We start from the raw sequence: 16,336 nt of genomic DNA, 5'->3' as shown, positions 1-16,336 counted from the left end.
TTATTTGTTATAAGTTTGTATCAGGCTTTGTTTTTGTTTTTTAATTTGAACCATTGTTTATTTTTTCTTTTAGGAATTCTTTTAGTTGGACCACCAGGGACGGGAAAGACACTTCTCGCCCGAGCTGTGGCTGGAGAAGCTGATGTTCCTTTTTATTATGCTTCTGGATCAGAATTCGATGAGATGTTTGTGGGTGTGGGAGCCAGCCGTATAAGAAACCTTTTTAGTAGGTTTTAATGTATCTTTCATATAGTACTAATTTCTCTTAATATTAGGGGAAGAGGGTTTCTTACCCTTTCTTTGCTACTTGTTTCTGATTGATAGTTGGCTTAGGTAGCCATTGTAGGGTTCTGGTTTCAGGTAACTTTGTAAGCTGAAATAGGACTGTACTTTTTTTCCCAGTTAGTCAGAAGAACTAGTGGAAGTGCTAGACTGCTGGATGACGCTGTGGGCTGCTGAAAATTGGGTTTTTGTTTGTTTTGTTTTGAGGTTTTTTTGGATGTTTTGTTTTTATCTTATTTATCAATTCTGTAGTATGTATATAAAAAATATTTACCTCAAACCTGATTGTATATGGTTTGTACAGCTAGGAAGAAAGAATACTCAGTGGTATAATTTTTCTTTTCCTTCTGAGGCATCTGTTCTTAAATCAGTTAAGAAAGACCTCCCCTATGTATTTTCTCCCTAATGAATGTCTTTTATTGGCTTTTTAACAGTCTTACAGGTTGTTAAATATTTATGCAATTTTATTTTAAAAGTGTTGATTTTATTAAACTTATTTGAATCTTTTCTGTCTTCTTAGGGGAAGCAAAAGCAAATGCCCCTTGTGTTATATTTATTGATGAATTAGATTCTGTCGGTGGAAAGCGAATTGAGTCTCCAATGCACCCATATTCACGGCAGACTATAAATCAGCTACTTGCTGAGATGGATGGGTAATTGAATCTTCCTCTGTCTTTAGAATTTGGTGACATATTTGGTAGCATTCCAGAGACAGAAAAAATTTTATGTTTATAGGCAACAGAGTAGTCCCTTGTGCAAGTAAAGACAAGCTATTTTGACTGTTGTATTGTTTTTACTAATGGGATCATTGATGATTGATGTATCAGCTCCTCTTAAATTAAAAAATAAAATTTTCATTTACTGTAGTATGACAGGAAAGCAGTGATTCTCGCTGAAGCAGTAGTCTCTTTGGAGATGTAAAGGGAGAATACTCTCATCCCTGTACTGTTTGTGACTAGCTATGAGTGTTGCTGTAGATCAAAAGCTTGTATCAGTTTTCATAATATAAAAGGGAAGATGTGGGGTTGCTTTGAAAGAAGCAAAAAATGTTTCTTAAAGTTATAAGACAGTCTGGAAGTCTTATGAGCAAATAATTTGAGTTGGTAAACTTGAAAATAATGTTTCAAAAATTAGTCAGGGACTCAAGCTTTTTGTGCTAGGTCATCTCTTCCTAAGTAGAAAAATTATTGTGAAGGTATATAACCACAGATGATTTGGTAATTTATTATTAACAGTTTTATTGAAGTGTACTGGCCTTTTAAAAAACAATTAGAGATGTCTTATCATTTAGGCATTAAGAAGGTCAGTCCCTTTTCTTTGCCGTTAATAAGATTAATGTTTTGTGTGGAACATTTCTTTGTGTGTGCTGTTTCAATTTTCATTGAAAAGGTACTTTTTTTTTAATAGCTTTAAACCCAATGAAGGAGTTATTATCATAGGAGCCACAAATTTCCCAGAGGCATTAGATAAGTAAGTATTAAAGTTTTTGTGATATGTTCAAGAACGAGAGTGAACTTTAAAAACATTGTGCTAAGTGAAGGAAACAAAACATCACATATTATGTGATTCCTTTTATATGAAATGTCCAGAAGCAGCAGCTCCATAGCCACAGGATGGAATTTAGTGGTTGCCAGAGGTGAGGGAACAGGGAGTAACTGCCAGTAGATCTGGGGTTTCTTTCGGCTGGAGGAGGCCGGGAGGGGATACAAATTCTCTAAAATTAGATTGTGGTCATGGTTGGGCAGCCCTAAATTTCAGAAAAACGCACTGGATTATCCACTTCAAATTCTATGATATGAGAATTGTATCTCAGTAAAGCTGCTGAAAGAATCTTCTGACAACTCAAACATCACAAAGCTTTTGGGGTAGGGGGTGGAGAGGATTTTTAAAATAAAATTTACTATAGTTTAAAACTTTTATTGGTTTTATTATATAGAAGTTATTCACAATTTCATTTGATCTAATAGTTGGTTCTTGCCTAAGACATTTTATATTTATAGCAGTAAGATGGCTGTAGCTCTCATAATAATAGACTGCTGTGGAATTACCTGTTCCTTGACTGGCTGGCCTGCATGTCTTGTCTCTGAAAGGTTGTATGCTATCTAGATGCACACATTTATCTATATGAACCTTTGTTCTGCCTTCCAGTTATTGAAACTGTTATTTGAGCCATGTTTTACAAGGAACTGATCTGAATATTTATGTTCAAAATAAATATTGGTTGCCATTGTCTTTCCATCTTCTCTTTGGGCTGTCAGTCCTGTTTAACTTGACCTTCAGCACAGTCAGCTTGTTAATTTATATTTTCTTTTTGTATTTTCCCTTTAGTGCCTTAATACGTCCTGGTCGCTTTGACATGCAGGTTACTGTTCCAAGGCCAGATGTAAAAGGTCGAACAGAAATCTTGAAGTGGTATCTCAATAAAATAAAGTTTGATCAGTGTAAGTCTATTTCTGTGATACAGACATTATCTCCACAAAATGGTAATATATCAATCCACCCTGTTTGTGGTCCTTACATAGGATGTCTTAAAAGACAGATTCCTTTAAATGTCTGTTTTTCTCTCCTTTTATTTGTCCATAAAGTCCATTTCTTAGTTAATATGTATCCAGAGATTCTGTCATTTTGAATCCTGATTCGAAAGAGTTTTCTTTTCAGTATTGAGAGAGATAACACTAGATGAATCTATGTATAAATGTTTCTTTAGATGAATGTAAAATATAAAATAATAGAAAAAGCACCTGTGTATTATGGGCATAGTACCTCATGATACAGTCACCTTTGGGGCCAAAAGAGGGGAAGCAAACTATAAAACAGAACAGATGGAAATATTATGGATCCACCTGAGTAATAAAAGTAGCTATTAAAGCTGCAGTATTTTCAAAGATATCGGAATTAATTCATAAAACCAAGTATGTTTCCTATAATAAGGGGGGGCTTTTATGTCCAAAATTATTTCAAGATGAAATTCTGAAAACAAAATGTTGTCTATGAATGTGCTTTTCAGTTTGTGGTTAGGTCATCATTGAAGGTTTGTTAAGTCGCTGTCTGGCAATTCTACCTTTCTTTGTTTTTCACAGCTATTTAAATATAAGAACTTTAGTGATTTGTCCCAATGACAGTTTTAATGGTGTGCTTAATAGCAATTTTGTTTTTTTCTCCTTAGAATTTAGTAAAGTAAGCTTTTTAAAAATTACAGTTCATGATGGCTGTTTTCTTTTTTCTTTTACCATGTGAGTTCTTTATGAAGAGCTTTTTATTAGCTCTTCTGAAATTTTAATGTTGCATTCTGTCTGCATATAGCTGTGGATCCAGAAATCATAGCTCGAGGTACTGTTGGCTTTTCTGGAGCAGAGCTGGAGAATCTTGTGAACCAAGCTGCATTAAAGGCAGCTGTTGATGGAAAAGAAATGGTTACCATGAAGGAACTAGAGTTTTCCAAAGATAAAATCCTAATGGGTACGTTTTCTTTTTTCTTCCTTTCTTTCCCCCCTATATTATACTTTTCATTTGTTAGAGAAAAAATTCTTAATTTTGAGAGAAGGTACAGAAACATGCAAATATGTACTCAAACATGGCAACACAGTTTGGCCTCTTACAGAACAAATGTAACTTGTATTACACTCTTTGGGGAGCATAAGTACCCATGTTTTTCCTCTTGTCTGATATTGCTGGTAAAAGAATAGTTAATTTTACTGTTTTTCAGTATTTAATTTTTATTTTAAATCTTGAATTGGCTTCAAAACAGGTTATGATATTCCTGTTAAATTAGAAGTTTATTTTCTAGAAATAGAATTCAGCTTTTCCTCTTGATATAAGGCTTAAGATGATGCTTCTTACAGTTGGTTTTCAGTCGACAAATTATGGTTTACATGTGTTGTAGAGTGGAGTCTACTCATTTTTTAAACTTTCACACTTGTATTTATTAATGATGTTAAATTATATTACTGTAAGAATGACTTTGAGCCAAATGAGCTTCATTCATTTAAATATACCTTCCTTAATGGAGTATTTTACTTAAGTAAACTTTTATTCTTAGGGCCTGAGCGTAGAAGCGTGGAAATTGATAACAAAAACAAAACAATCACAGCGTATCATGAATCTGGTCATGCTATTATTGCATATTACACTAAAGATGCAATGCCTATCAACAAAGCTACAATCATGCCACGAGGGCCAACGCTTGGACATGTGAGTATCTTTAGTTTTTTTTTTTCTTTCAAATAGTGCCTCCCAGGAGCTTATGTAGGAAATTGCTGATGAAAACATTTCAAAAGAATATTCAGCTACTTCCTAAGTTTGTTGATATTTCTTCTTTAACTTCCTCAACTGTCTGAAATCAGACATACTTGCAAAATTTATCTGCTAATAAAGGATAGCCTTAATATTTCAAATAACATATTCACATTATGAAATTTCAGGAATTACAGCAAAATATAATTCTTAAGTATGCAGTTGCTCTTTTCCCCTCAGAGTAAGTTATGTGTCATAATGACTGGTTCAGTAGTTTTTCTAAGTTTTTTCTCATTGAGTACAAGTTTCATTTTCATATCTTTCTACGTATAGACATTTTAAACATTTTTGTGCAACAGGGGACCAACAGTCGTATTACAGCACTAACTAAATATTTATAAAATGCACTTTTCCTCATTTTATACATGGGTGAGTCAAAAATTATCTGCACTCTGGTTATATTAAAATATCTGTCCGCACTGTCTTATCAGCACTTTCTGTTCAAGGCTACTGTCTCCCCAGTCACTGCTGTGCAGATATGAACATGTTATATCAGTTCATTTGTAACTGCGGTGCGAGCAAAAATGGATGCCCCACTTGTGATTTGCACGAAAGAAGAGCAGCATGCTGTGATTCGTTTTTTGTGGTCTGAGGGTGCACCTGGTGCTGTTATTTATCGAAGACTTTGTGTGCAGTATGGAGAAAGTGTTTTGTTGTGAAGAAGTGTGTATGAATGGATAGAGAAGTTCAAGGAAGGTCGCACAAGTGTTAGCCATCAAGAAGGAGCCGGATTCACTTCTGATGAAGAAGTGAAGACAGCAGTGCATTCGTGTCTTGCAGCTCAGCCTAAAACATTTTTTAATGAGGGAATATGAAAGCTTGTTGACAGATAGACAAAGTGTATTAAAAAGCAAGGAGATTATGTTGAAAAATGATGTGTTTGTCTTTTCTAAAAGTTAATTAAAATAAACGTTACAGCCAGAGTGCGGATAATTTTTGACTCACCCGTGTATGTTGCTGGTTTGGTTGCCAGTCACATGACCATCTCTATAAAGTGTCACTGAACTTTCAGCATCATGAGAGACAAATGGTATTTCAGGTTATTAATAGAAGTGTTTCAAAACTGTGCCTGAAGTTTTTCTTTGTTTTTCAATTGTCTAGGTGTCCCTGCTGCCTGAGAATGATCGATGGAACGAAACTAGAGCTCAGCTGCTTGCACAGATGGACGTCAGTATGGGAGGAAGAGTGGCAGAGGAACTTATATTTGGAACTGATCATATTACGACAGGTTGGCTGTAAAGAACAGCTTGAGTTCAAATTGTGTTTGTTGGTTTAAAGATTTTTTTTTTGACTTGAGTTTTATGTATATTTTAAAATTTTAGGTGCTTCCAGTGATTTTGATAATGCAACCAAAATAGCAAAGCGGATGGTCACCAAATTTGGAATGAGTGAAAAGGTAAATAGTTAATTTTAATCCTTCCTCATGTATCAGATGATGATGTGCCAAGTGTCTCTTTGTGAGAGTTCTCCTTATAAATTGAAAGATTTCCCCCTCATTCCAAATGGACTTGACAAAGCTTACTCTAAATTAAATGTTATTTTCTGAGAAATGTAACACATTCTTTCCATTCCAGCTGCTTAAACAATAAGTTATTACTTCATGAATTAACCAAATGATAATATAAATTCTTTAGTTTTTTCTATTCATATGACATCAAAGGCCTACTTGTCAAGCTTGCTTATTTGCCCTTTCCACTGACTCTCCGTTCCTGCATTATCCCTGTGGCTCCATGAAGCAGTTCCTGTACTCTGTGCATTGTGGGTTTCTGGACTAGTATAGCTGCTAAGGTTTTCTAAGAAGGTACTCAGAACCATACTTAGGATTTAAATTTTCTCTCTTGCTCACACACTTTTTAGTATTATACTTTCAAAAGAAAAATGAATTTTTTTTGCCCTCAAGGGCATTTTTACATTGTATTTTTTCCTTGCCCCATGATATTTATTGGGTTGGCCAAAAAGTTCGTTCAGGCTTTTCCTGTAAGATGTTATGGGAAAACCGGAACGAACTTTTTGGTCAACCCAATGTTTTTTTTTATGTCCAGGATAGTACTTCCTCTGTTACATACATTAGTGTTGGAGGTTTTTCGGTTGAATTTCTTTCTTTTCGTTGATTTTAGCTTGGAGTTATGACCTACAGTGATACAGGGAAACTGAGCCCAGAAACTCAATCTGCTATTGAACAGGAAATCAGAATCCTTCTGAGGGTAATGATTCTTTTTTTTTTTTTTTTTAATGTTTACTTATCTATTTCGTCAAAATGTGCCTAAATATTTGGGTGATTGCAAAATAACTCAAGTTCCTCTGTTCTTTAGAAATGTCACTATATCTATTAAAGTTAATAGGTGCATCATTACCACCATGATTAAAATATGCCATAGACTGGGTCTTTGACCTACACTGGAACCTCTGGTCATAGACTTGATCTTTATTTTCTTCTGGCCATAGGCTGAGAACAGTTCATATCTGTGATTTAAATACTCAGTTCTGTTGATACTTTAGCTGTAAAATCATAAGAGGTATTAGAATGGGGAATGTTGATTATTTGACTCCCTGGCTCTCCCACTCTGACATATGGTTATTTGCTTTGTTCCTACTAGTGTCCAAATGCTGAGAATATAGAGTAAGCACAACAGGAATGTGTAAAAATAAAGTCTGTGAGATGAGATCGTTGGTACTGTGACAGATCTGGTCATGGTGAAATCCATGCTTGGATTAGAGTGGTGAGAGTAGAAGCTGAGAAACATTGTTGCATTCAGAAGACACTGATGTAGCCCAAGCAGCATACTATTGTGTTTTGGCTGAGAGAGCCGCTAATACAAAGCTGTTTTTTAGATTTCTGCCTCATGCCACTCTATGTTGTTTGTGCCCTGTACTGAGAAAACACTGGAGCTGGGCCAAGGCTGGGAAGTGGGTAGATCATGAGTTGAATTTGAGGCACCTTAGTGAAGACTTCAGGTTGGGTCTGGAGCTTAGTGCAGCGGTTGAATGTGTTGCATTCAGATGTGCATGAGGCAGGTCTTCATGGAGAGGGAGCCGAGCTGAGGGCCAGAAGTCTTCAGTGAATGAGGATGGTATTCAGGAAGGAGATGGCACAGTGGAGGCTTGGAGAGGGCTACAGTCAAATGGTAGGAACTTCAAAGGAATTGTGCTGTGCAGAAGAGAGTAGTGTAGTCATGGTCTGGAAGTGATGAGGGAACCAAGAGCTCACCTTTTTACCCTGAAGTCTCTGGGATAAGAGTGAATAAGTGAATGCCACTTGAGGGCATGTTATAAAGTAAGGGCTTCATTCCAAGAAAGTTTTTAAACTTATCAGTAATTTATCCTTGATTTTTAGCTATAATATTCCATGATATATTTCTAATATTTTATGTATTTTCTTTAACTTGATTATTTCACTTGGACATAATGGTTATATTTAGAATGTCTAGTGAGCGTATTGTGTTTATATGACCTATGCTTCTTTGTGTTGGTAAATTCATTTTTACATTTTCTACCCAGTTTTATAAGGGCAAAAATATGATTAGATATTCAAATATTGGCATAGACATTGTATAGGCAAATGTGACATTGCCAAAAATGAACTGTTATTACTGCTGTTATTCATAAGCTGATAGACTTAATTCAGACTCATCTTTGGAAAGAGAGTTGAAGGATTTAAGTGACAAGTTCAAGGTGTATTGCAAAAAAAAAAACAAACAAACATCAAATGTATGAAAGTCAAGATCACCTGTAATGATCCTGTGTTACAGTATGGAGAAGTGAGTATGTTACCAAGTAAAAGAATGGAAATGTATGTCTTTTCTGGCCATTCTAGATTGAGTAAATTGGTGAATTCTCAAGAGGCAAAAGGAATAAACTCCCTTTCCTTTTAGCATGTATATTGAATAGAGAAATAGATTTCTGTGTTCACAGACCTTATTTAGAAAGCAGATAAGTACAATGTATACTTTATTTCTTAAGTAGCTTTTTTTCTAAGTAGTCCTCAGTTATCTATATGATAGATTTTAAGGTTAAAAGTACAACATTTGAAAGTATGAAATTTATCTTCAGGGAACCAAGCTTTTAAATGCTTTTATCTCTCATAAATAGAAATCAATAGATTTTGCATTTTTTTTAGGGTACATGAAGGCTTTTTTCTCATTTACAGTTTTTGCTTCTCCTAAGGCTTCTGCCTCTTACATATCTGCTTTGTATTTCAGGATTCATATGAGCGAGCAAAACATATCTTGAAGACTCACGCAAAAGAGCACAAGAATTTAGCAGAAGCTTTATTGACCTATGAGACTTTGGATGCCAAAGAGATTCAAATTGTTCTTGAGGGGAAGAAATTAGAAGTGAGATGATAGCTCTCGAAATGGATGCATTGATGGTTTATTGCAAGACCATAAGTAGCATTGCGGTAGTCTTATTTTGCAACACTTTTCTCTCATTCTTGACTTGGTATCACTCAAGGGTGTGAAACACTGTCAATCTTTTGTCACATTTATCTAATTTTGATTATTCTCATGATGGACACATTGCAAATAGCAAATTTATTAAAGAAAATAAAGAACTATCAAGGATTGAAAACAGCTTGTTTGAAAAATGTCAGTTGGTTATTAAGTTGGAAAAAAGTAATGGTTTTATGGTTGGTTACAGTGCTAGATGTGAACAGAAATTGTGCCTTTAGCCCTTGGGAAGTATTTTTACTTAGTAAAGTAAAATTCTTGAAGGATTGTCTATTTCTAGATAGTACCATTTATCTTTGATAAAGAAATGATGCTATTTGGCTATTGGTAAATCATATTTCTACATACATCAGTGGAAACTTCATTAAGATACACTTAATTATCATCTAGATTGACCATGTATAAAGTGTTTTTTAAAAAAATCTAGGAGTAGAGAATTGTGAACCTATAGATACAATCAGAATTTAAATGATTATAAGCTTTTAAAAATGCAGCTTGCATTTTCGTGGTTTTTTTTTTTTTTTAAACATTACTATGACTCTGAAAATGAAGTTTATTTCAGAGCAACAGTATTTTGTTAAATAAACAAGTAACACACCTCGAATTCTGAATAACTATGTAATTATGCTTGGTATTGAAACCAAAATAAAACCAAAAACTCAGTCCCGTTCAGAGTGAACTTTTGACTTACTCTGTGTTAGAAATGGAAAGTTGTGTTTATTTTTCAGTCAGATTTTGTGAATATGAATGTGTTGTTACAGGATTTACAGATGACTTTATTTAACTCAGTAGAAAAATTATTTTAGAGCACATTGTATTGGTTTTACAACCAAATTATATTCTTGAAGTGATTTTATTAAAATTACCTACGGTTTTCTAGTAACTTTTAAGTTGTATATGGTCTTCATTGAGGTTGGTAGAGGGAGCTTGCTACATGATATTCTTGCCCTTTTGTTTGGGTAATTTAAAATTTTGATGTACTTTCAAACTTAGAAGAGCAATGTTACCAGAATAATACAAGGAACTCCCATATACCCTTGATTCAGATTCACCAGTTATTTTCATCTGCCCCAGGTTTTTATTGCCCCTGCTCGCTTTCTCTTCTCCTCCCTCCTTCCCTCCCCTTCTCTCTGTGTGTATACGTGTCTTTTGTGTGGACATATGTTTTCATTTGTCTTGGATCTGTAGATTGTTTTCATCAGATCTGAGACGTTTTTGGCAGTTATTTCTTCAAATATATTTATTTGCCCTTTCTTTCTTCTTCTGGGGTTCTCCTTTCGCATGTGTTGGTGTACTTGATGTTGATCTGGTCTCTGATGTTTTCTTCATTGCTTTTCTCCCTCTCCTCTTCAGATCAAATACTCTCTGTTGATTCTTTTTTTTATATATATAAATTTATTTATTTTATTGGCTGTGTTGGGTCTTTTTTATTATGCGCAGGCAGGCTTTTTAGTTGCAGTGAGTGGGGGCTACTCTTCGTTGTGGTGCGTAGGCTCCTCATTGCCATGGCTTCTCTTGTTGTGGAGCATGGGCTCTAGGCGCGTGGGCTTCAGTAGTTGCAGCACATGGGCTCAGTAGTTGTGGCTCACGGGCTCTAAAGTGCAGGCTCAGTAGTTGTGGCGCACGGGCTTAGTTGCTCCACAGCACATGGGATCTTCCTGGAGCAGGGATCAAACCCATGTCCCCTGCATTGGCAAGCGGATTCTCAACCACTGCGCCACCTAGGAAGCCCCTCTCTGTTGATTCTTATTCAAGTCACTGATTCTTTCTTCTTTCAACTGAATTTTTCATTTCAGATGTTATATTTTTAGCTCCATGCTTCTCTTTGGTTCTTTCATATACTTTGTATCTCTTGAGCATCTTCATGCATTGCATCATTTTCATTGTAGCTCTCATTAATTCTTTAAACATGACTTCCATTAGTTCTTTGAACATGTTCATAATAGCTGCTTTTAAATCTTTGTTCATTCTAACATCTGGAGATACTCAGTTCCTATTGAATGCTTTTCTTCCTCAGTAAGGGTACACTTTCTTCTTTGTTTGCTTTGTGATCTTACTGAATTTTAGATAATGTAGCAATTACTAATTCTGAATTTTTCCCCAGAGGGTGGTTCTTGTTTTATTTAGTAACTTGCCACCAATAAATGTGTGACCTCTGTCTCCATGGCAGTGTGCAGCCACCAATGTCTCTGCTCATTCTTTAAGATGTTAAATCTTGCTTCCTAAGCGTTGCTGCTGTGATTGCATAGCCTAGCATTTAGCGAAAGATTGGAGAGAGGTTGTGTTCAAACCCCACCAGTCAGGCCTCCACTCTGCCAGTGGATCTTCGTGGGCTGGCAAGTACATTCAGTGTTCAGGACATTTTCAAGTCTGCTCTGGTCTGTGCTTTCTGATGGGCTTTTTTGCTTCTGCCTTGTGCATATGTGCAGGCTTTGGCGACCACCGGTCTGTGGGTGCCTTGAAACAGCGTCAGTTTCCACTTTGCATGCCTGTACATCTGGAGTATATAGAGCGCTTATCAAACCCAGATGGCTGTCTTCCCTCCCAGAACTTCCAGTGAAATCCCTAGCTACTCTGTCCTTTGCCCCAAACAGGACTACAGCCTCAGCAAACCCTGTTTGCTTACCACTGAGCTCACCACTTTAATTTACAGTACATCAAGTCAAATGAGTGCCTTCTGGCAGTGACAACGAGCCTTGTTCCCTGGGTCTGCCGTCGCCCTGGTTGAACTACTGTACCCGTAGACCTGGCCCATGATGTGGCAGCACTGGAATCCTACAGGCTCACAGGTTCTTTCCTGAACTGCTTTTCATGAATAAGCACTTTTTAGTTTGTTGCAGATCTTCAGTTAATTTCCAGAGTGCTGAAATGGCTGTTTTATTAAAGTTTATCCAAATTTATAGCTACTTTTTAGGAAATGGAGATGATTTGTCAACCTCTTCCCCTCATCATGCTGAAAGTGAATTTCCCCAACTTATTCTGAATCACTTCAACCAAATCTATTTAGTAAGAATGGACTGCGAGAGGACTTGTAAACGTTTTAAAGCTATCCATTCAAAGCTACCACAATGCAAGAGCTTTACAAGTAACCTATACCTATTAAATTGATTACTTTTGGTAATTGATACATGTTTTATTTTTAGATATTCTTTGTATTTGTTCATAATTTATTTTAAAGTAAATACTGAGTTATTACAATTTGGGTAGTTAAAAGCATATTTCTTAATGTAAGTATGTAATATTTTAATAAAATATGTTGGAATGTAGACTTGATCTTTGGATTGAAAAAATAACACCTAGTTGTGGACATAAATTTGGATACATTTGAACTGAGAATTTTACTTCCCGGCAAATTCTCTCCTGCCTCCATTGTGCCACATGAATCCCCATTCTTTCAGGCAAGAATGTGATTCCCCTACACACATTCCTCCCTGCCTTTTAAAATAGAAACTTACTTATGTTTCAGTGCTTCATATGGGAATATAATGGGTGGCTAATCTGTTATGAATTTGACAATGGATTTCATGAAAAAAGGAAATTACAGAGCTGCCAAAGAGGGAGGGTGAGAGAGAGACCATAAAACCTAGTTTGGAGAGCTTAATATGAATCTAATCTCTTGCAGTTCTGGAAGCAGGCATGCAACTCATACCCAGGGAAGCGGGAATCTGAAGGAACTGGTAAGTTACTCTGGCTCAGGACGGGAGGAGCACTGCTAATATGTTGAGGCTGTTCTGCACTCTCAGCATTTGCTTTGACAAAGACAGTGCTTATTGAGGACCAGATGTTGGTCAAACGTGAAAGAGAGAAATGAGCCGTGGTGGGGGATCCACATTGGACACTACAAAAGGGCCAATGAGAGGTGTGAATGGGCCTCAGAAGAGGAAAATCTGAAGGGGGACTCCGGGTTCCTGAAGAGCTAAGGAGAAAGAATGGATTACCTTCACTTAGGTCAAGGGAGTTACGGTGAGAACAGCTGTGGGCACAGAAGTGCCCCTGAGAGCGAGTTAGCTTTTAGAATAATTGCCAGTTCCAGACTGCTGAAAACCATCTCACATAAGAACTCCATCACCCCCTGCAGTTTTGATCCTGGCAGTGTCAGAAACCATAATTAGCCAGCTGAAGAAGAAATGACAGGATGAGGCAGGAAAGGAAAAGAGGACCGTGCCAGTCTTCCACCCCTGTTGCAAGCGGTCCACCTGTAGCGTGGCTGAGCTGTTTGACTTGGCGTTTTTATAGTTATGTGGGGCCAGACAGTCTTTTTCAGTGCTTTGTGAGTTAAAGCAACTCTGGACTTATTACTTGAGAGTAAGGGTTTTCAGCCTGGGTTAGAAGAACCTCTGAATGTTTAAAAGGGTAGTGGGAGATGATGTCCTTCTAATTATATCCCAGGAATCAAAAATAGTGGTGACATATATTAACAGATTTTTGTCTGAACAACTTTTTTGGGTAATATAATTCTATTCATAAGATTTTTCAAAATTGGCATATTTGTATAATTTCTGTAATAATCATGTATAGGATATGTGTGTGAATAACTTTAACAAAGCTTCTACTGTCCTGGTATTTTTAAAAATTTTTATTGAGTATAGTTAATTTACAATATTGTATTTGTTCCAAGTGTACAGCAAAATGTTATATATATATATCCTTTTTCAGATTCCTTTCCATTATAGGTTATTACAAAACATAGTTCTCTGTGTTATATAGTAGGTCCTTGTTTATCTACTTTATATATATATATAGTGTATGTATATGTTAACCCCAAACTCCTAATTTATCTCCCCTGCCCCACTATCCCCTTTGGTAACCATAAGTTTGTTTTCTATGTCTGTGAGTCTATTTCTGCTTCATAAATAAGTTTATTTGTATCATTTTTTTTAAGATTCCACATATAAGTGATATAATGATATCTGTCTTTCTCTGACTTAGTTTGCTTCATATGATAATTTCTAGGTCTATCCATGTTGCTGCAAATGGCATTCTTTCTTTTTTTTATGGCTGAGTAATACTCCATTGGGTATATATATTTATATATTACATCTTTATCCATGCATCTGTCAGTGGACATTTATTGAGAGGATACATGCACCCGTGTTCAAAGCAGCACAATTTTACAATAGCCAGGACATGGAAGCAACATAAATGTCTTGGTATTTTTAATATTTTTTCCCTCCTCTCCCTTATATGATTTTGGTTACACTATATTATGGCTTCGTAGTCTTTCCCCTTAAAATTCCTATGCAATTTAGTCATTATATTTCCATAATCATTATCCATTTAATACTGTTAATACTGAAATAGCTAATCCAGGGATTTAGTAGAATGATCTATTTATACTATTATTAAAGAGGGATAAGAGAAACCACTTTTAGTTGATTATAACTTTTATTTCTCCCTTTATTCTGTGGATAACATTTTTATGATTATGTTAAAATTCAGGAGTTATCTTGTGGGATCCTTATTTTTTGCTCCGCCTTTCATGTTGGTAAAACTCTAAGGTTCTATCCTTGGTCCTTTTAACTTCTCTCCGTATTTTTCTATCATCTGTATGCTGATGGCTTCTTAGTCTTTCTCTGTAGCCCTTTTCCAAGGCTACATGTCCAACTGTTTTCTCTTTCTCTGTAGCGTTTGATTTGTACGTTTGTAAGAAGCTGTTCTCTGTGGCTGCCTCTTCCCACCTGGTGTTGAGTTCTAGGAAGAAAACTTGAACACTTTTATCTCTAAGACTAAATGGAGTGCTTCATAGGTAGTCAGCTAACAGATTTTCAGTGAATGAAAGAATAATAGGCATCCAGTAGACTGATCCTAATTGCCCCATCAGGCAGAGCACTGGAATAGATGGATCAGACTCTCCATAGAAGGTTAAATAATGCCATAGAGAATATGAGTAGTAAGCAATTTTTTCATCTTTGAAAATATCCCAGTGAGTATAACAGTAAAGAAGATGGAATGTCTGCTTGCTGAGGAATATCTGCCTTCTTTTTTGGAAGGTAAATTATTCAAGGTAGGCTCGAGTGCCAGGCTAACAGTATCTTTTACACAGAAGGATGTGTTAAGTGGATAAAAAGATAACTTTAAGACCTGCACATGTGAGATTAATTTCACACAAGATGTATTTTATCTTTGATCAACCAGTTGCCTCCATTCACAGTCCTGAGGCATGTTAAAGACCAATGGTTGGTAATTTGAAAATAAGCATTGGTATCTAAAAAGAAATCCAGATCAACTACAACCAAAAATATGAAATGACTGAGTGATTATAAGCAATTTGTGAATCAAGCTATGCAAAGCCTGGTGCACAATGTTTCCCCTGGGTGGAGGGTGCATAGTACCCGTCAGGTAGAAGCATGTTGTCAGTATTAACTCTGCTAGGCCAAAAGGTTCACGATTTTTTATTTTTAACTTTGGTGAAAGATAATGTTTTATAGTATTACAGTACAAAGAAAACTGACTTCAAAATTTATTAAAACTTAATATGATTTTTTTTTTCCTGTTTTGGAAGTTTACAGGAGGGCAGGTGCATACCTGTGCCCTGGTTCTGCTTTCTGGATGCTTTTTCATCCTTGTTAGATTTTTAAGATTCTTAAGTTCATGCTTCTTCTTAGTGCCATAAAATCTCAAATCCTCTCATATAAAATTTAAAGAAAGAGTTGTTAGCGGAGTACATATAAAGTAAAAAGAATATCTCTCTTGGTTAGGTTTTATAAAAAATATACCCCTCCCCTCCCCGCCCCTTCCCTTCTCTTTCCAATACACCTTTTCTATAAGTGAGCTGTTTACTATACTTCTTACTACCCCAAATCACAAATTTCATTTATCCACCAAAGCTGTTGGTCACTGTTAAAACTGATTACAACGTTAACATTATAGTTTGTAAATTACTTGTAATGCCAGGATGATATTTTGCATTTGTGCTTAACTCTGGAGGAAATATTTCTTTAAATGGATAATGCTGATTTTTTTTTAAAGAGGATTAACATAAATTTTAACAGTGGGAAAATAAATTTTTACTAGGACTTTCAAACTATCTCCTATTTCCTATGCACCCAATACCATCAGATTGAGTTCATCCACATAATGGGTAAATTTGATGACCTGTAAGGTAGTGAGAATACCAAGATTTCAGTGGATTAAATTATCACAAGAACTGACAAGCAAATGTTGTCTTGAGGCAAGGTGATGAAGTGGAACCACTATCCCTGTCAACTAAGAGCAGAAAGTTTCTGGTACCCACGGTTAATTTGTGAACTGATTGTATCCTTTCATCATCAAAAAAAAATTTAGTTCCTTGATTGTAAACAAAGTCAGAATGT

At 35.9% G+C, this 16,336-nt stretch overlaps 1 protein-coding gene across 1 annotated transcript in view; it reads left to right on the top strand.

Moving 5' to 3' along the window:
- The window catches only part of YME1L1 (YME1 like 1 ATPase), a 31,208-nt gene extending 22,062 nt beyond the window's left edge, over positions 1–9,146 (top strand). Inside the window, exons 10-19 of the mRNA XM_057732822.1 lie at positions 74–226; positions 803–935; positions 1,690–1,752; positions 2,611–2,723; positions 3,586–3,741; positions 4,322–4,473; positions 5,677–5,803; positions 5,898–5,971; positions 6,693–6,779; positions 8,775–9,146. Coding sequence (XP_057588805.1) covers positions 74–226; positions 803–935; positions 1,690–1,752; positions 2,611–2,723; positions 3,586–3,741; positions 4,322–4,473; positions 5,677–5,803; positions 5,898–5,971; positions 6,693–6,779; positions 8,775–8,918 — 1,202 coding nt within the window. The 3' untranslated portion in view covers positions 8,919–9,146. The remainder of the gene's footprint in view (positions 1–73; positions 227–802; positions 936–1,689; positions 1,753–2,610; positions 2,724–3,585; positions 3,742–4,321; positions 4,474–5,676; positions 5,804–5,897; positions 5,972–6,692; positions 6,780–8,774) is intronic.
- The last annotated feature ends 7,190 nt before the right edge of the window (positions 9,147–16,336 follow it).

This window comes from Hippopotamus amphibius, chromosome 4 (genome assembly GCF_030028045.1).
Source record: "Hippopotamus amphibius kiboko isolate mHipAmp2 chromosome 4, mHipAmp2.hap2, whole genome shotgun sequence".
NCBI lineage: Eukaryota > Metazoa > Chordata > Mammalia > Artiodactyla > Hippopotamidae > Hippopotamus > Hippopotamus amphibius.
This window is presented reverse-complemented; position numbering and strand designations above follow the sequence as displayed.